Source organism: Aspergillus ambiguus (genome assembly GCF_047715705.1).
Source record: "Aspergillus ambiguus strain CBS 117.58 unplaced genomic scaffold BDV59scaffold_3, whole genome shotgun sequence".
NCBI lineage: Eukaryota > Fungi > Ascomycota > Eurotiomycetes > Eurotiales > Aspergillaceae > Aspergillus > Aspergillus ambiguus.
In genome coordinates, this window is record NW_027395516.1 from 573736 (window position 1) to 593157 (window position 19422).

Below are 19422 nucleotides of genomic sequence, written 5' to 3' on the forward strand. Positions count from 1 at the left end.
AAAATATAAACATCTAATTCCATAGAAATGACATTAAATGTTTCTTACGATGCAATGCAGGGTTGACATTATACTTTACGGCTCAAGCCTAGACGTACTCTATAGCTGACGATAATTTCTTAGGCGTCTTTAGTTGCCTATCTCAGCTCTCCTCTCCAGTACGCCGCGTGCCTCTGCCTCGGTGAGTGTCTCAACCCCAAGCTCAGCGAGAACATCTCTTGCGCTTTCATTGTCCTTGAAAAGCCTCTTCTCGACATTCCATAACCCTAGTTCTGCGGGACCTCCATTGCCGGGTGATCCATCATTCGGCACACTGCTCGTCAGCCCTAGAAGCAGGAGACCCTCACTCAATTTCCGCATAGCCTTCATGGATCCACCAACTTGTGCTGCAGGTCCAAGTGCTGTGTCAACGACACCGCAGAGATGATCCATATCGCTGATCAATTGTGCCGCCCCGGCCGCGGAGAACGTATTCCGCATTAGGACATTGCTCCATATATGAGACTGAATGGAAAGGAGGACCTGGCGCACGATACGACGCAGGGGGGCGACACCCAGCGTGCGAGAGAGGAACGAGGTCTCCGTGGACAGAGTGCGCATGACGGGAGCTAAGTCGGAAGTTGGAGGCAGAGGAGTAGACGACGCGGATGATACAGTAGCCCAAGTCGAGACTCTGGAATATGGCTTAAGCGCTGATCGTGTATTCGAATTCAGCGTTGAAGTTATGATCGATTCGGACCGGAGTCGTAAGCGACGGTATGCGGACGCTGTTTCATCAAACAACGCTCCCTCCGCTGTAGGGTCCTGACCATTGCCGTATTGTCCATTGGTGACCGCTTGTGAAGTCCGTGATGCGACGTCGGCAACGGACATCGTCCCAGCCACATTCTGGCCTCCATTTTTGTTCTTTCGGACCCGTTCCTGGAGCTCTGACCAGAGTTCCACAAAGAACACTTCATTACTCCAGTCTTCCATTTTCTTCTCCAGGTACTCTGCGCTTCCGAAGACCCTGCACAGCCGCTCCAGTCCGGCAACGCCCTCTACACTAGCTTGCCCATCCGCACCTTGAACGGTGCGACCGATAGTAGATGTCATAGCGAGATAGGCCTCCAATGCAGAATGCAGTCGCTCGTGGAATTGGTCAAAGATGGTGATCTGAATATCGATGAGAAAGCGCAACTTCTGACTGAATGACGAGAGCGGTTGGTAACGCTCGGTGATTGTCTCCAGTAGATCGTTGACACGGATAGCTGCCTTGGTCGGTTTGGTGGCTGTCAGTTCGACGCCATCATAGTCGATATGGCCGCTATCAGGGGCATCAACAATTTCCTTGTAGCGGGCCAATGCGAAATCTTTCTCAACCTCCAGCCAGCGGTCAAACCAGCCGCCTTTGGTGAGGACATCCCACGTCATACCCTTCCAGTTATCCTCCGTATATGGATCGGGTAAGTAATTCCAAGATTCACGGATATCGTTGTCGAAACTCATCAATTCATGCATGAAATGACTCAGAAGCTGCGGGTGATTCGAGATTTGAGGAAGGAAAGTCGCTATCTTCTGTTTCAGAACCGGAAGCAGAGCGGTGATATAGGAATGTGACGCATTGTAAAAATTCCACTCCATGTCAGGTCCAACAGTCTTCGCCTTTTCGTCAAAAATGGGCTGTAGATAGGAAGCGAAGAAGCCGCCAAAGTTGTTGACCAAGTCCATGACATGCGATAAGAAGTACTCGGGCTATGCTCAGTTAGTTATGCTTCCAGAAAACCCCAGCAGTACATACCTTATCGAGTCGATTAGTTGGCTTATCCCCGCTAAAGTGGTATCTGAACCGGAGTTCCAGCGGGTGTACCATGACCTCCAGGGGAAACAGAACTGGAGGATCGACCAGACCTGGACTCGCAGGTTCACGGCGTTTGAGCTCCCTGGTCTCAGTTAGTCTAGATCAATAGACGTTGGAAAAGACTGACGGTATTTGGAGGTCGAGTAGCAGCCCAACGTTCTCGGCCCACTGTGTCTGTAGATCGTTCGGGAAGTGTAGTTCTTTAGAAGGCCATTTCATCTCTTCCAAAACCGTTTGTAACCGTTTAGAAAAGTCACCCTTCAGATGTTCCCTAAGTACCGATGAGAGTCTTCCCACATGTTCGACCAAATGAGGCGCCGCCCCTTCGGCTGCAGGTTGGGCATCCCTCAATGACTCGGCAATATTTCGTAGCCGAGTGTACGGCTGAATGGCGTCCCTAGGGGAATCATCGATACATTCCAGAGCTTCCTTGCTGCAATCTATCAGCCGGTGTGGTCCCAGGTAGCATGGCGTTAAGTACCTCAATTCTTCCGCTTCTTTCAACAGGGTCACGTAGCCCCTAGATATCTCCACTCTCCGCAGCTTCTCTATGCTTGCTTCAAATCTCCTCGCAGCATCGTCGCTAGCATCCGACCCAGTAATTGCTTTGAGGCGTCGATCGATATCCGCTTGTTGTTCGTTGAATTCGTTGGCTCGTTTCCGAGTGGCCTCGGCATGTTCGTTGGAGGCTTTGGTGGCATTGGACAAGACCTCTTCGGCTTCTGCGAGCTTCAGAACAACGTCAGTAACTACAACGAGCGAGGACTCCAGCCTGCGAAGGGGCGACACAGCACAGTACCTGCTTTCGCTGCAGCTGGTGCTGGGCACGTAGACTGGCAAGTAGCGAATCGAGACTTTCAAAATCGGCAAAAACCTGGATCTTGTCGTCCAGATAGTCCTGCACCCGAGTCTTTTCATGCGACGACAGCGCTGGCGTTGGGGTGGCCATTGTGGGGAGGACGTTGGCGGGGGAGATCGCGGAGGTGAGAGAAGCGCAAGGTGTTGCGAACAGCGAACAACGTCAGTTGCCGCCAGCGGGCGAATCCCAAGTCGCAGATCACCCACCTCCGGCCCTCCGCCAACATCATCCACCACGATGACGCCCGCCACACGGTCCGAGGCATATCGACGAGTTTCCTGATTGAAACATCTGCATCCATGATCTTGCATAATGTCCAGCCCGGCAAAAAAGCGCAAGAGGGATGGTCCAGAGCCCGGTCCCCAGCGCAGCATAGCGTCGTTCTTCAAAGGCTCAGCAGCCAAGCAAACGCCAGAGCCGGCATCCTCGTCCACATCTGACACTGATAAGCAGCACTTGTCTGATGAAGCGCTTGCTCGCAAGCTTCAGGAAGAATGGAATCAGGAAGACATCGCTCCAGTTACGGACAACGTGGCAAAGACCGAGTCCACTCCAGCAGAAGCAGCTGTGGCCAAACCGGAGAGCTTACAGTCGCCGACGAAAGCAAAACAAAAGCATACAATCGCCCTACAATCTTCTGCTGGTACTGAGGACACGGTTTCCCTTGCCGTTCCCCTAGATCAAAGTCCCTTGACCTTCGACTCCACAAAGTATGCGGAGGAGTTGAAGGCGCACTGGTCTGCGGAGGGCGGTTCGGCCTCGTACGCGCTATTGACGCGAGCATTCGTGCTCGCAAATGCAACGACCAGTCGCATCAAGATTGTAGACACGCTGGTGAATTTCCTGCGAATCCTTATCGAAGGCGATCCGTCGAGTGTACTCCCCGCCGTATGGCTTGCAACAAATTCCATCTCTCCGCCATACGACGAGTCGGAGCTTGGGCTCGGCGGCTCTTCCATATCCAAGGCACTGAAAAAGATATACGGACTCGACAACCAGGGACTTAAAACTTTATACGACAAATATGGCGATGCGGGTGACGTTGCATTCGAGGCAAAGAAAAGACAATCCTTCACTTTAATAAGACCGAAACCGCTCAAGATACAAGGTGTCTACCAGTCGCTGCGGAAAATAGCTGCGAGCAAAGGCAGCGGAAGTCAGGAAACGAAGCAGCGAATTGTTGAAAAACTCCTCCAAGACACGCGAGGAGCGGAGGAGAGTCGATATATTGTCCGCACCCTCGTTCAGAACCTGCGCATCGGGGCCGTCAAAACCACGATGCTGATCGCTCTTGCTCGAGCCTTTCTATTCTCCAAACCCCCAGGAGCTGGTTTTCCTGTCTACTCTCAACAGGCGCTAGCCAGCCTAAAGAAGGAAAACCTATCTGACATCTACAACACCGCCGAGGAGACCGTCAAGGCCTCGTACGCTAGACATCCAAACTACGACGACCTGGTGCCTTGTCTACTCGAGATAGGCGTTGCGGAGGAGCTTCTCCTACGATGCGGTCTGCAGCTACACATCCCGCTCCGGCCGATGCTGGGCAGCATTACGCGCGACCTTTCGGACATGCTCACCAAACTGCAGGGACGAGACTTCAGCTGCGAGTACAAATACGACGGGCAACGCGCCCAGGTCCACTGCGACGAGAAAGGCCGAGTATCAATCTTCTCCCGCCACCTGGAGAACATGACGGAGAAGTATCCCGACCTCGTATCCTTGGTACCCGAGATCCGGGGCGAGAGCGTCTCAAGCTTCATCCTGGAAGGAGAGGTCGTGGCAGTTGACCAGGAAACGGGCGACCTTCAGACCTTTCAGATGCTGTCCAATCGAGCCAAAAAGGACGTCCAGCTAGGCGCGATTAAAATCAACGTGTGTCTCTTCGCGTTCGACCTAATGTACCTCAACGGCGCAGCCCTCCTCGACCGACCCTTTCGCGAACGTAGAGAACTCCTGCGGAGCGTCTTCGTGGAGATCCCCGGCCGATTCACCTGGGTGAAAAGCCTAGACGCAACGTCCGCGGACTCCGAGGCGGTGCTGGAATTTTTCAAAGGCGCAACCGACAGCAAATGCGAAGGGATCATGGTCAAGGTACTCGACAACGTGCCCAAGACAGCGTCGCCGGACGATCCGCCGCCCGACGCGCCGAAGACGCCCAAAGGCAACCGCCGTAAGGCCCTACTCTCAACCTACGAGCCCGACAAGCGGCTCGAATCCTGGCTCAAAGTCAAGAAAGACTACAGCACGTCATCGGAGACGCTCGACCTCATCCCCGTCGCCGGCTGGCACGGACAAGGCCGCAAAGCGAAATGGTGGTCGCCCATCCTCCTGGCGGTGCGCAACCCGGAGACGGGCAGTCTGGAAGCCGTGACGAAATGCATGTCCGGGTTCACGGACAAATTCTACCAGGCGAACAAGGACAAGTACGCAGAAGGCAGCACGAATGTGATCTCGCGGCCGGGGTACGTCGACTACGCGGGCGAGCCGGATGTCTGGTTCAACCCGCAGGAAGTGTGGGAGATGGCCTTTGCCGACATCACCCTCAGCCCGACGTACACGGCGGCGATCGGCCTCGTCAGCGATGAGCGGGGCCTGAGTCTCCGGTTCCCACGCTTCCTTCGTGTGCGGGAAGATAAATCCATCGACGAGGCGAGCACCGCCGACTACCTGGCTTTGCTGTGGCGGAAGCAGTCCGAGCGCGCTGAGCTCGAGGCGGGACAGCCTGGTGCGGACGAGAAATTGGGATGGCAGGACGAATGAACGCCGTGGAGACCTTTCCCGGGATTGGTTCCGGATTTCAGAATAGAGGCCGAAGGATGAGATCGTGCTGTGGTTCCGCCGGACGATCGCGCCGATCAGTCTCGCAGATGCAATAAGTACGGAGTACTATTATGTACTGCGTACGTGTGTATACGTAGGTAGTCTCAGGTTTGGTTGGACACACGGATAGATGTAAAATTGGCGCAGAATGCAGAATAGATATTGTGCATATCTACCTTGAATCGTTGGCAGGCTTTAAACGCCGTCCTGCAGCATCGTCACGTGCCACATAATTCCAGAGAACTCAGCTCGATTAGGCTAGCCGGATAAGGAAGAGACTCCGGCAGCCAAGAATACCCACTAGTCTGCTTTTGTAGTAGCGTCAACGCGAAATGGACGCGAAATTGACTTTGTCGCGTCGCGTGTTGTTTTCCTTTTCGAAATTTTCAATTCTTCGCTGCGGGGACGGCACGGGCTGTTCTTCTCCGACGGCAATGCAATGTATCAACTTTGCTATCGGCTGGGATTATTGGAGACAGGATCATTGTTATTGACATTCACATGTGTATGTACAGGGCTTTATCTCATAACACAATAATTGGCATAATTAGTTGGAACCCCACCTCCACCGACACGGCTCACCCGCTTATTATGAAGTAACCAGAAAAATGAAAGGAGCGTAAAGAGGGATTGGTACAAAGGAAACTTCCACCAGAAATGCGTAGAACATAGGAGATGACATGTGCGGTCAGAAAGGGTACCCAGCATGCAAGACAAAATTAGGAAAATCATGCAAGGATTGACGTCTGTCTGGAGGGGGAATGGCAGGGATGGGGGGAGTTGTAGGAAATATGTACATAAGCTTCATGAGGGTCATTAAGATATCCATGAGAAGAGAAAGAGGTATGTGCCCGGCATTCGCAAAACTACGGTCGGAGTTCTCCACCGAGTTGTAAAATCAGACCGGAGCCTTTCTCACGATTCCGGGGGCTGTCAGCGCCCGGTGGCAAGAGGCTGTCATAATTCGACCGTCTCCGGTCTTTGCCGGTCAGAGGAGTCCTCGCAGGCCCGCCCGGTGTCCGGCCACCCCAGGGAGGCTGTGCCGGGCTAGGGGTCACATTCACGAAGTCGGCAAAATTAAATTGCTGATTTGGTGTGCCAAAGTTGGGAAAGATGCCTCCTCCAGGGGTTGGTGTCAGGGAGGGGAGAACAGCATGCTGGCTGGGCGGTGTAGAAGGTGGAAAGTCCCGACCTTGTCCCTTTGCAATAGTCGCAGGGGTAGGGGAGTTGGCCAGGTACAGGAGCAGATCTGCCCCGTCTTCATGTCGCAGGCTGCGATCGTTCCGGGCCAGGCGAGCATGCTTGGGAGGCGGCGTCCGAGGCGGCGAAGAACCGACCACTGAACTGACGTCCTGGAAACTATGAAGAGGCAGGTCCGGATCGTTGTCGTCATCGTCATGGTGTCGATACACCGGGGAAGAAAATTCCGGAATTGTAGTCGTTTCTGCTATGAAAGGCAAATGTGGACCCCGCTGTGGATGATGGCGGCTGAAACCTGGAGAGGACTCGGGAAGTTGGTAGGAACTTTTCCAAGACACACGGGCGGCTTTGACAGGACGCTCAGTAATGGAATCCGATCGAAGGCGTTTCCGACTGGCCGACAGCATCGGCTGCATAACCTTCGAGTCGAAGGTGACAGCATGTCTATTGCGGGACGATCTGGGGAGCTCTTTGGAATAGGTTGCGGTTCGCAAGGGCGGCGAGGTCATCGGGGTCTCGCAACGACTGTGGGATATGTCGGAGGACGAATCCGAGGGCTTGTCACTACCAAGGGAGATTTGACGACCCCCATTGTGGTCAATGGGATGAAGACGGCCGTTCTGGTATTTGACCTTGGCGAGGCCCAACCGGTCTTGAAGGCTGAGAGAAACCTGGACATTTGAGATGTGCATTAGAACAAATTCAGAGAGCATTGACGGTGGTCGTCCTCCAGCCACGTCTGATTAAGACCATGACCGTTGTGTCCAGCGAAAAGGGGGCCGCCACACATACCTGGGCGATGTCAATTTTGCGGATCGTTTTGTCCGAGGTGGACGGCTGAGGAAGGGCCATTGCTTCGGGTGAGGAGGGTACAGAAGGGCTATGGCTATGCACCAGGTGGGTTGAGGGGGTTTAGCGTAGTCATAAACCGAAAGTGGATAAAAGCAACGCAAGCACAAGACCCGAAAGAATGGAGAGAGAAAGGAGGGTGTGAAGGGCTGGTTTGGGAGAAGGTGTACACCGTCAGGGCGGCAGGAAAACGGGGAGGAGAGAGGGAAGAGGAGAAGGAGGAGGAGGAAAGGATGGATGATGAATGGATGGAATGGGGAAAATTCAGTCGCGGCCTGAGGCTGCCTGAGGCTGGTATGCGGGTAAGTGCTTATAGGTTTAGTATGGTCACCCGGGAGAGGAGCCGTGAGATTCTGGGGTAGAAAAAGAAAGGGGAAAAAAGAAATGGGGAGAAAGAAAAATGGAGAATGAAGATCCAATTCAATTCTACAGCATTTTCTCTTCGATTATGTGCTCCGCTTGGGAAGTGGCTTTTCCATTGAAATTCCCCTTGTTCGAATCGGCCATCCCTGGCTTGACGGCCATCCACCAAACCTACCTTATACTTCCACTGTCAGTCGTTGATCTGGTGTTTGTTCTGTATTGCTACTGTCCATAGCTATCATGAGTACTCCGTACTTCTCTTGCGCCCAATGTATCTTCCAGGGAGTTGAGAGGTTGGGCAAACCCATGCCGAGTGGAATCCCCTGCTTCACCTTATGCATTAAATCAATAATATGTCCTGTTCCTCACTAACTCCGCCACGAATCGATGGGGCATCCTCAGTCTCAATAGACTCGGAATGCCACAGTCTCTCCTTGTCGTCACTATGCGACCAAAGCCATCACCGATCCATTCCTCCCTCCGTGCCGATCACCCAAGACGAAGATTCCTGCAGCGCTCGACAAGAATCCATTATGGGTGACGGTGGGTGAAGTTAATTCTTCCCGGTTCTTCAGTGAGGTTGCCATGCCAGTTGTATTCTTTACCTACCGGGCGGTCGCCATGGCGGCTGTGGTCCGAAGAACCCCCGTCTATCTACGCCGGCCAGCCGTGGACCTGCGGACATCCGCCGATGAGCATGCCAGTCATCTTGCCTCCTGCCTGTTCCGACCACTTCACTGGCCCAGATCCCATAACTGTTGGTTTCAGGCCGTTCGACGCTGATGGAAGGGCCAGATATCGGCACCAGATGGCTCCATGCTCCGCAGTAGAACGTCCGATGCTAATCCTACTCCGGGCATGAGACATTCATCCCTTCTCATACCACAAGGGGGGAGCCGAACTCTGAATGCATCTTAGGAGAAGAATATCTCGTGAGTCTTCTTTGTCTTTGACACAAGAGGTCTAATGGCGAGTGATAGTTAACAGTTTTAAAAAGGGGTTTTACTCTTGAGACCGTTTTGCCTAAGAGACCGTACAGTACGCAGGGGGATAGGCCACGATTGCCAAGCCATCGGTGTCGAACAGAGTGGAGTTTCGTTTAACTCGTGATAATGATCACGAAACCTGACTGAGAGAGCAAAAAGCCAACGGTCCCTGCATGTTTTCGAATGGTGAGGAAACCAAGATGTCGTGGGTGGTCAGGGAATGAATGAATGACATGCTGGCTCAGCCCCTTCGAAAGTAGGTATGCTTCTGGATGGACCATCCAGGTATGTGGTTCAATGCCTCGTGAGTTTCATGTTGGCCCCGTTGAAAATTCATTGTCGGAGGTTGGATTGAACAGGGAGAATTGATCCATCATGCGCGATTGTTAATGGAACAAGCCCTGTGATAGTTGGAGGCACTAGTTTCCGGTCTGGATGGCGGAGCCAATCCGTCCGGAGAAGGAAAGGGGGAAACAAATCTGGGACGGAATAATCCGTGAGGATCTATCATCTAAATTATCTATCATGAAAGCATGGACATTTATTCGTCCCCATCCCAGCCACGGTGTACTAGTGGAGAGGGCAAAAAAAAAATAAGGAAAAAGAGCATCTCAGATCGCCCGCCAGCTCGAAGATCGCAAAAGGTGAGGAGAGCTCTGCTGAGGACCAACCAACGATGGCAGATAAAATTAGCAGACGATCCGCTCCGATCCACCCGGAATAATGGTGAGACGGTGAGACTAGACGCTCGACTACGTAACGCCTCCTTGTCAATTCGCAACACCACCGAACACTGGTTTGACCCACCTTATCACCACCGGATTGTCGCACTGGAAGGCCAGGAACATGACACTGGAGAGTTTTGTTGCATCGGGAAAGGGAGGGTGGTGATGATAGTGATAGCAGGTCTGGATACTCCATACCTGGGAGCTAGCTGTCTATCGCATTAATTAACTCTTCCACGCTACTAGACCTACTAGATGTATTTTTGGAAGACCCAAAACAGGAATCCAGCATTGAAACTGAACCTAGTAATAATAATTATAGAATGAAAAAAAAAAAATCTTCCTATCAAGCAGGTGCCTGCCTCATTCTGACCCATCTGACCTTCCCTTCCCTTTTCTTACATCATTCATCCATCTGCTCTCTCCCTCCCCTCTTCTCTCTTCGGCTGCCTCCTGCATACATCAAGAACGTGTCGGCCCCATTTCGGATCCATTTTGACTCCCCCCCTTCTTCTCTCCGGCCTTTCTCTTTTTTCTTTCGTCGTCTCTTTTCTCTCTGCAATCCTTCATTCTATCTCTTCTCCCTTCCTGTCGTCTTCCCGTCTCCGAATGACCTAATCGTCTCGTTCCCATGCGGGGTGGAGGTTGTTGTTCCATTGATTCGTCACGCTCATCCGCAAACGGTCGCTTTCCTGTTCGGTCTCCTCCATTAACATCTCAACAACCCCGATCTTACCCCTGGTCGGCTTATTCGCTGTGCCCTTGGTTCTCCGTCTCGGTGGTCTGCTTCGTCATCGGTCGTTTTGGGGGAGAGGGGCCCTGTCCAGCTGGTCGATTTAGAGTCCCCGGTCCAACCCACTCGACCTTGGCCTAGTACGCCTTTTTCTCTCTGCCCATCGGGGGTTACATGTACACCACGGTCACCAATCCTCCTTTCAATCGACAGGCCTTGGGAAGGACGTGAAGACTCACTCTCCTCCGTCTTCCTTCCGCTGGCGCCAACTTCACGATATGCCTTTCTTTGAACAGCTTCGCCGCCGCTCCAGGGCGAGCTTCCGTACAGCGAGATCCCACGATTCCAGGTCGAATGGCTCGCAGTCCAATGGTGAAGTCCCTTCCGGAAAATCTTCATCTACCCTCGAGACAGCTTCGTACAGCTCCGTGACACCGCCTTCTTCCATCAAACCCACCGTCTCATCATCAAATCTTCCCTCCTTGAGTGAGTCCAATGACAGTGCAAACGGCAATGGTCCGCAGACTCCTCAGCGCCCAACCCTTTTGACGTCCCCTGTTCAACGAAACAGTACAGTTGTGCGTATATCTCCGCCTCTTCCGGTCTCACTTGGCAAAATCGTTCAAAACTGACGGCATTCTGCAGGTTGGAAGTCCCATGTCTGGTCATGGCATGCGATCCCCAACCCCCTCTTCTCCGTATGCCCCTCGTATCATTTCCGTCGCGGACAATTCTTGGGTAAGTCTTGCGTTTGGTTTCCGTTCATCGCAGTCCATGCTTCAATGCGTCCACGTGACTTACACGATCAATGCAGGTTCATCAAAAGGTCCTACTGGTCTATGGCCAGATCGCAGACCCGAGGCTACACCCGCTTGATGGAAACGTCACCGTGGGTCATCATCAGGAAGCTTTCCCTGCCATGACCTGGCCTGTGACAGCGTCTCATTTCAAGGCCTTGGTGCATCTCGTACCAGGCCCGAACAGACTGCGTTTCGACTTTGTTTCCAGCAAACTGTCCGCTGGGAGCTCCCACCCAGCCATACACTCCTCTTGGATCTGCATCAATTATCTCCCGCTCGTCAATACCCCTCCATTGCATCTGGTAGTGTTACTGGGGAAGGACTCCGAGGGAACTTTTGACTCCACGCCAGAAAAGAAGCAGCGCGAAGGCAACGACCTGGACACGGCTATTCGAAAGTACAAAACGGCAGCGTATCTCTGGCAAGCCTTTACGGGGGAGCAAATGTTCCGGAGCAACTTCGGCCGACGATGCTTCCGATTTGAAGAAGAGTGGCAGACCGGGACCCTCAGCCGCCGTGACGCAGCCAATGGGACTATGCGGAACGAGGCAAAAGTGCACGTCATCCGCACGGATAAGACTGTCGCTGAGCTGAGAGACCTCAACATTGCCCAGCAAAACAGCAATGCCACCAAGAAGGATGAGCTGTTCAAGCTCGCAAAGGACGCAGTAAAGGACTATTTCCATCTGAACCCAGGCCAAAAGCAGTATGTCTCGGTCCTTCTCTTGGACGCTCATTGGGATACAGCTGCGCAAACCATTACGAGCCATGCGGCCCTGGGCTCAGGCGGTGGTGACACCAAGATGGCTATTTTCGGATCCCATTGTCTTCATAGCTATCCAACCTGCCTTGAGGATGTGGTTGATGCTTTCTCAGACTGCACTCGAACTAACACTGAGTTTGTCGCGAATGATTGTGGGGAGTCCGGCTCCAGCTGGGAGGCGGCCAATATTGGCATTGGTGCTCACCTACACGAAGTAGGACATCTGTTTGGGTGTCCACATCAGGAGTCCGGAGTCATGCTTCGAGATTATGTGCGATTCAATCGCTCATTTGTCACTCGCGAGTCTTACTCGACCCGCACGAAGACGCAAGGCCTGAAGCTATGTCTCCCTCAAGATGAGTGTAGCTGGCACCGACTGGATGCCCTCCGCTTCCGTTTCCATCCATGCTTCAAACTTCCCGGTGACGCTCCTGTTAGCTCGGACGACAGCGTCCAGGTATGGCCTGTGGAAAATGGAAAGATCCTGATCACTGCCTCCTCCGGAATCGCATTCGTGGAATTATACGCCGAGGGTGACCAAATATGTCACAATTTCATGGAATATGTCAACACCGAGTCAAGCAGCAATGGATTGCCTAAGCAGATAACCGTCACGGAAAGCGAACTCCGGCAAAGAGTGTTTGGCAATGAAAAGGAGAAGAAAAAGAATATCAAAATGACGATCGTCTCGGGAGCGCTTGGCAGCCACACTGTCGACTCCATCGGCTCGCTGAAGTCCAAGTTATCTTTGGTCAAGCTTCCCAAGGGCCACACTGGCTACAAAGGGAGTAAATTAGGGTTCTCTCAGCTAGAAGGCAGCGAGCCCCAACAACTGCTCTTGGACTGCGCATTTACCTCGACGAAATTACTTACCTCCATCAGGGTGTACCACGGGGCAGCAGTCGATGGATTGGAGTTTTTCTATGAGGATGCCACAAGTCAGCTCTTTGGAAACCGAACTGGGAAGGCCGGTGGTGACGATTTTGTCCTCGGTATGCTCTTAACGCCTTCCTAATATTACCCCGTTCAATCCGAACTGACAGAACAATCAGACACCCGCCGTGGAGAAATCTTGCTCGGCTTCTACCTTCGTGCCGGGGTGTGGATTGATGGGATCGAAATCCTCACAAGCTTGGGAAGGAAGTCAGGTGTTTTTGGTAATGCCAATGGCGGGTCAGGGTAGGCATCCATTATCCTATAATGTTGGTCCCTTCGTTTTAGCATGTCTAACAAATTCGCCCAGGTACACTTTAATTCCCCCATTGGGCTATAAGATTGCCGGTATCTCGGGATCTTGTGGTCCTTGGGTTGACGGTTTCTCGTTGATAATCATGCACTAGATGATGCTCCTGCTTCGATCTGTCTCAAATGAGATATCGAGGTATGCGTCTCCATAACGCTGTTGTTTCTTTTATAGACTGCGTACAATACCGCGACAGGCATCTTCTCATGGCGGGTTCCTGGTTTGTGCTGTCGCCGCTTTCGATTGTATAATGCATATCTACTGGGCCTTGTGGGCCGGGATAACTATACCTCCTGTTGTTCACATGCGGATTGCACACTGGCGTCGTGGTGTTTCCTTTGCCTTGGTCTTGTTTGATTCATACATGGTGGGGTGTTAAAATATTAGGCGCGTGGTTGACATAATAAGCCGTGAGATGAGCTGGACTTTAATCAACGGCGTTTGATACTGGGAATATCTGTAAAGTGACTACTCCTCCCCCAGTAGAAATAATAACATTCTCTGCGTCGTAACAATTGGGTCATACCTGGACTGGTTTCGATTGCTTAGAATGGGTGGTACATCGTTCAAGAGTGTTTTTACTCAGTTTTATTATAAGAATGGCCACTTGTTGAATGAGAATACCCACCATACATGACTTCATACAGCCGTTCGTTCACTTCAATATTAAGTATACCATCCACGAGCCGAGTAAACCGCTTAAAGTCTACAGGGCATAGAGTTATTAAAGGATTAATGGTGCTTATAATATCTGCTGTATCTTCGAGGTGCTGCGTCTCTGCGCATGTCTTGTCCTCTTCCTTAGCGCTCAGCACGTATTCATCCCCACAACCTGCCATACACGCATGGTGGATGTATTCAAGTCCTACACTATACTGAGAAAAATTTTTCGGAGTACTTGATACCACTGCTATCTCTCCTGTAAGGTATCAGGAGTTTATTAACTAGAAACTTAACAACACATCTTCTGTGCACTAATCTCTCTGAAGTTGATGCTTAGCCTCGTATCAATGGAGGAGTTCCGTTCCGATCACTTTATAAACGGGCAAGCCCCGCATTTCCCGATGTTCCAGCCGTGGTAACTTCCCACATCGACACCTGGGTCTGGATGCTTCTACGCCGCTATGGCGGATCCATTATCTATAGCAGGCACTGCGCTGGGCGTGGTCTCCATAGCGCTGCAAGTGCGTGAAGAAATCGTACGCTACTGCAAAGCATGGCGAGGCGCGCAGGAGGACATCCAAGATGTTGCCAAGAAAGCCGAGGGGCTGGCGGTGCCTCTGGCCGCACTGCGCGATATCATCCAGGACACGCAGTTGACGAATCCCGACATTGCGGACGACCTGCTGAGCAAAGTGAACGTGCTCCGGGCGGGAATCGAGAAGGTCCAGGCTTCGGTCGAAAAATGCAGGCCCGATTTCCAAGCTTTTGCGGGCGAAAGTGTCCGCAACAAGCTTCGCGCGCATCGGAAACGTGCTGCGTATCCTTTCCACAAGAATGCGTTGCGTGCGCTGGCGTCTGACCTCGATGGGATGCAGGTGAATCTGCAGACTACTCTTCATATGTGCGTCGTCGTGTGTTTAGTTGCTTTGGATTTGTATTGGTGGCCTTCTTTACTCAAACGATTGCTGCAAATCTAGCTTCTCGGCACAGAATGTGCGGCTTATCCCGTCGATGGTGGCTATGCAAGGGAAGTTGCTCCGTGAGGTCCAGGAAATGGTAAGAAAGCATCTCATACAATGGAGCAGGCCATCGTGTGTTTCCCGTAGTCGCTAAGTCCTTTTCCCTGTCGACAGCATGTTGCTCTCAACCTAGCTTCCAAGGGTTCTTCACCTCCACCACCACCCGCGCTACTCGAATCTTGGTGCAGCAAACAGCAAAAGCAAGCAATACTAGTATCTACCTCTCGGTCAGATGCAGCGGCAAAGACGTATCGCTACCATAGCCGTCTCCTGGGGCTGACAGTCGCGGCTTCGTTCTCTCTGACCAGAGGAGCGGGTGGATTCTCGATCGCCCCGTGTCTCAGCATCAACTTTCCAGTATCTAAGAACAGCCCTGCATTCTACAGAATGTATACATATACCTTCGTGGCAAAAGATCAAGACCCTGCGGCTTTCGTGGATGATACGATTGAGCTATTGAAATATCTATTCACGGAACGACAAGCAACACCTTCTGACACCACCTCGGATGGAGAGTCTCTCGTGCATGTAGGTGAAAACTACCGTGACACGCGTCTCTTTTCATGAAGACCAACGTAATATATATAGGCTGCATGTTTTGCCTTTTGGCAAGCTTCTAAATGGCACGCAAATGCGTATACGCATTTCTCAAGACTGATTTTGTTTTTGCTCCATGGTGGTGCTACGCTGGACAGGTCGCGCCTTCGGCAGACCGGTCTGGATACTCTTCTTGCGGCGTTCCCGCTGGATAAAGATGAGCACGGTTTACTTAGACTCTTGATCCAGCAAGGGGGATTTCTCACCGTCGACGGAGCATTTTTCGGTCCTTTGAGTCTTCCAAATATGCGACGCGCGCTTGAATTGGACGAAGGAGGTATGTATCCGTCATGTCCATACTAGCAAGAAAAGTAATCAAAGTGGAAAGGAAAAGCACACCGGTACTAATGCGATTCTCTCTCAGCGGTCCACATCCCGGAAATTGCCAAAAGCATTATTCAACAATCTGAGAAACACCTGCGGCATGAGATCCAATCTGGTGCCTCAGTGAATGAGAGGATCGGAGCCTCAACTTTACTCCAGCTCTCCATCAGCTGGAGCAAAGGGGTTCAAATCCTGCTCGAAGCAGGCGCAGACGTACATGCGCTCTGCAACAGGTTCCCATTGGAAATGGCGATCAGGGCAAACCACTACGAGTCAGCAAAGCTATTGTTAAGGGCAGGCTGCCCCTTGGATCTGGCATATATATCTCTTTCCGAGCATCTCGAGGACGAAGGGAAAATGAGTATCTTCCTGATTGCAGAGCTTGTTTCCCGACGCATGAGATTACTCAAAGTTGCTCAAGCGCAGATGTCGTCCAGGGAACTAGATGAACTCATTCCAAAAACAGAGAAGGATTCCACCGTCCCTGACGTCAGAGCTCCCAAGTTAATCGCCGCACTAGCAGAGCGAGCCGTCCGCATTGATCCATCTCTGAAAATCGAGTCTCCAGGGTCAATATACCATCACGAATTCCACAGCCCTACCGCTCTGGATCAGCTATTCGAAGCGGGGTTCAACGAGGTCGATCTGTGCGACTCGGCCGGCCGGACTCCTCTCATGATCCCGGGTGTCTGCCAAAGCCTGAACGGGTATAGCCAAAAGAGAATTAAATGGTTACTTTCCAAAGGGGCGGACCCAACCCGCAAGCTACCGTGGAATACGGGCGGAACAGCATTTCATCTTCTTGCTGTTTGCATGACCAACCTTCTGTGGCCGAGCACGGTGCGTGCGTGGATCTCAGGAACGCCCAATATCCGGGAAAAGAATGAGAACCCACTTCTCTTTACGAAGTACGTGTTGGAAGCACGAGAAAGGGATAGCTGTGTTTGCGCTTGCTTGGCGGGGCCCATGAACTATGGTGACGGCGATGGTAACGGTGATGGGGGTTTCGGGGGCTGTACACCGTTTACTGCAGCGCTGCGCAGGCTCCTTGTCCCTTCGCCAAGATTCTACACCCAGTATACGACAATGCACGGTGTCAATTCCTTTGCAGAGACACTTGGTTTCTTTGTGAGCATGGTGGAGGGAACAACAGAGATCGCGCATACTGTCATCCGGCAGATGACGTTTGATGCTCTTGATCTGCGACACACCTGCTGCCGCAAGGGGGATTGCTACACCGATGATACGCTTGAGTGTCTGGATGAAGCCGAGGTACTTGAAATCAGAGACGAAGAGCAGGGGCTTTTGGAGGATTTTGAGCTGCTTGTCACTGAGCTTACGGAGAAGTTTGAGAAAGGCAGTCTTGCTATCATGGACTTTTTGCAGGGCCCATGGTATCGAGACGTGGTCGAATATATTTCTCATTTGGATCCATATGATGAAGAGCATGTCAAAGGAACTCGAGGAATGGGGTTGAATCTAGAGATAGCGGGGAGCATGCTGAACCGAACGTCTCTTCTTGTTGGGTCCAGGATAGAGGAGATATCAGATGCATAGTATGGAGCTTCAGGGAAGCTCGTAATGCACTTGGTCAAAGTTCCTAAGTAGTTTGGAGGGCAAGACAGAATTGTCCAGACCGTAATTCATACTATCTAACCATCTATCAAAACTTCTTGACTGCAACAGACATAGTCGAGATACATTCGCTTTAGGATATATTGAAACTATCTAGGAACGCTTAGGTATAACCTGTTGAGTTAGTTCGACGTTATGCTCCATAGTGAAAGCGATTACGAGATATAGAATTTTCTATAGGAAGAGGAATCTTTTAAAGTAAAGGATGAGTGTAAACGGACCGTTGGACCCCAATGTTCGTCGCTTTGACCCTCGTTGCAAGCTTTCATTCAGGACACGTGCTCTTGTCACCTGCAGGAAGTAGCGGTCTGAGGATCACAATCGAGCAATAGAAGACTCAGCTTTTAAGCTTATTGCATGAGAGGTGTCACTGAAATCGGCGGGCTATCTTTTACAACATTCAGCCAAGGCACCCCAAACCTGCCAGCCCCGTTTCAGAGGAGAGGCGAGGGACCCTTCAGGACTTTGCTTGTGAGTTAGGCTAGGTGTCTTTGTGGGGAACGCTGTTAACCTATCATTACATTGCGTTTGCATACGTCTTTGGATGTCCTCCTCACTTACGACACTTTGCTTTCTGGGAGCATTTCGGTCAAGAGCATAGTATCAGATTGTTGTCTGAATTGTAATGCCTACAAGTATCCAAGTTCAGGTCTAGACACCGGCAGCTAAGAGCATTCTGCTGCAAAATGGAAATCTTGTGGTCTATCAATTCCCCTAACTTGAGTCTAGAACGTTAGTTAGATTTCTTATTTCCCCTCCTAATGCATGTCACAACACTGGACGCTACTATAGACATTAGTGCAAATAGACTCCATTAACTTGGTGTCGGCTGGTTCTTCCGGACTCAGATGGCTGTCAGGGACTGCGTCAGTATCAGGCACGTAGCATTCCGCCAAACGGCCAGGTCTTCTGATAACGGGGTGTCGCCTTCACTCAACGGTGTCAAGACAAGCCATAAAGTTTGACATGCATGAACGCAATGCGCAACAGTCTACAAAAACCAAACACGGCTAGCCCGTTGCCAATACACAAGATGCAATGGAATCTCGTCTCTCCGTTCGAATAAGCCACCATTCGCCGACAACCCAACCCCGTCTTCGAGAAGACGCCTCTGGCGCATAGTCCGTATCCTATTAGTAAAGGGGTTTATGGTTGACAGCAAGGGGCAGAAACTGCATGCTGGAATGCGCTGTCTTTCTGCTCGGTTCGTCGCACGAGCCCCCCGTTATTACGGATACATACGCCGATACCGCCCCTGCGGCGTGGCGCCGTTGGAGCGAATCCACAATACCCCTTGGGCGTAATACGCAGAGACGACAGCGTTGGTTGAGGTTCTGATCTACTGATACGGGTGGGTCAGGGTCGAGCATTCTCTGATGCCCGGTGCCTAGAACCCATCCACACTGCCGACATCCGGGGCCCGTCGGGGGATCTCATTTGTCGGGCGCGTTGCCCCCGGGATTTGGTCGGGGTCCGACGAGGGCTCTGCCGTCTGTCTGTCTTCGCCCTGAGAAGTTTTACAGGCTGCCGAGCGTTGTCTACCGTGATGATTGTTGCCGCATTGGGCGGGCGCCCTCAAACGGTTCATCGTGAGATGTATTGGCCGTCGATGGCGGGCCACGCAGCCGACTGACTCGGCAGGTGCTTGTTCGCCCCTCTGTGATGGAGATCCTTCTCCATGCGAAGCTGAACATGGAGGGGGTTGATCGTCGCGTGGCCACGATCGTTCTTTTGGCTGTGCTTCGATCCCATGGGCGGTCGTGGATGGTTTCCACTCCGTGGGAAGTTCTCAGGGCCGAGGCTTGACGAAGTGGTACCTGGGGAGATTTTTTTCCGGCAGGATGATGTCATTCTTATTGGTCCTCTGCGGCTGATTTTTTGTATTCTTAGAAACCCCGGAAATGGACAGTGAGGAACGGGAACCAATTACCTAATTGCGGTACTCCATTCAGTAAATGCTGGAAGAGATTTTTGCTGCTAGGGAGGATGGATGAGATTGTACT

The 19422-nt window shown here is 51.9% G+C and overlaps 6 protein-coding genes across 6 annotated transcripts; 4 read left to right on the forward strand and 2 right to left on the reverse strand.

Annotated features, from left to right (window-relative positions):
* Positions 1-47: 47 nt before the first annotated feature.
* On the reverse strand, positions 48-2814 carry BDV59DRAFT_169668 (RINT-1 family protein). Its single transcript, XM_073688288.1, has 5 exons — positions 2640-2814; positions 2322-2569; positions 1968-2273; positions 1781-1922; positions 48-1734 (listed from the first exon to the last, which is right to left on the reverse strand). Exons 1-5 carry the CDS (start codon positions 2787-2789, stop codon positions 130-132), a joined length of 2451 nt encoding a protein of 816 aa, XP_073551810.1. The 5' UTR covers positions 2790-2814; the 3' UTR covers positions 48-129.
* A 102-nt stretch (positions 2815-2916) lies between these two features.
* Positions 2917-5711, forward strand: BDV59DRAFT_169669 (putative DNA ligase I). The gene has a single exon (XM_073688289.1). It carries the CDS (start codon positions 3012-3014, stop codon positions 5457-5459), a length of 2448 nt encoding a protein of 815 aa, XP_073551811.1. The 5' UTR covers positions 2917-3011; the 3' UTR covers positions 5460-5711.
* A 541-nt stretch (positions 5712-6252) lies between these two features.
* On the reverse strand, positions 6253-7686 carry BDV59DRAFT_83892 (uncharacterized protein). The gene is made up of 2 exons (XM_073697175.1): positions 7512-7686; positions 6253-7390 (listed from the first exon to the last, which is right to left on the reverse strand). The coding sequence occupies exons 1-2, from the start codon at positions 7569-7571 to the stop codon at positions 6386-6388; spliced, it is 1065 nt and encodes a 354-aa protein (XP_073551812.1). The 5' UTR covers positions 7572-7686; the 3' UTR covers positions 6253-6385.
* Positions 7687-10009: 2323 nt separating this feature from the next.
* On the forward strand, positions 10010-13829 carry BDV59DRAFT_169674 (zinc metalloproteinase family protein). The gene is made up of 5 exons (XM_073688291.1): positions 10010-10953; positions 11021-11113; positions 11190-12930; positions 12991-13117; positions 13182-13829. Exons 1-5 carry the CDS (start codon positions 10654-10656, stop codon positions 13276-13278), a joined length of 2358 nt encoding a protein of 785 aa, XP_073551813.1. The 5' UTR covers positions 10010-10653; the 3' UTR covers positions 13279-13829.
* Positions 13830-14182: 353 nt separating this feature from the next.
* Positions 14183-15036, forward strand: BDV59DRAFT_83944 (uncharacterized protein). Its single transcript, XM_073697176.1, has one exon. The coding sequence runs from the start codon at positions 14306-14308 to the stop codon at positions 14819-14821; it is 516 nt and encodes a 171-aa protein (XP_073551814.1). The 5' UTR covers positions 14183-14305; the 3' UTR covers positions 14822-15036.
* Positions 14183-17348, forward strand: BDV59DRAFT_169682 (uncharacterized protein). The gene is made up of 4 exons (XM_073688292.1): positions 14183-14900; positions 14978-15391; positions 15452-15737; positions 15825-17348. Exons 1-4 carry the CDS (start codon positions 14856-14858, stop codon positions 17339-17341), a joined length of 2262 nt encoding a protein of 753 aa, XP_073551815.1. The 5' UTR covers positions 14183-14855; the 3' UTR covers positions 17342-17348.
* Positions 17349-19422: the final 2074 nt, after the last annotated feature.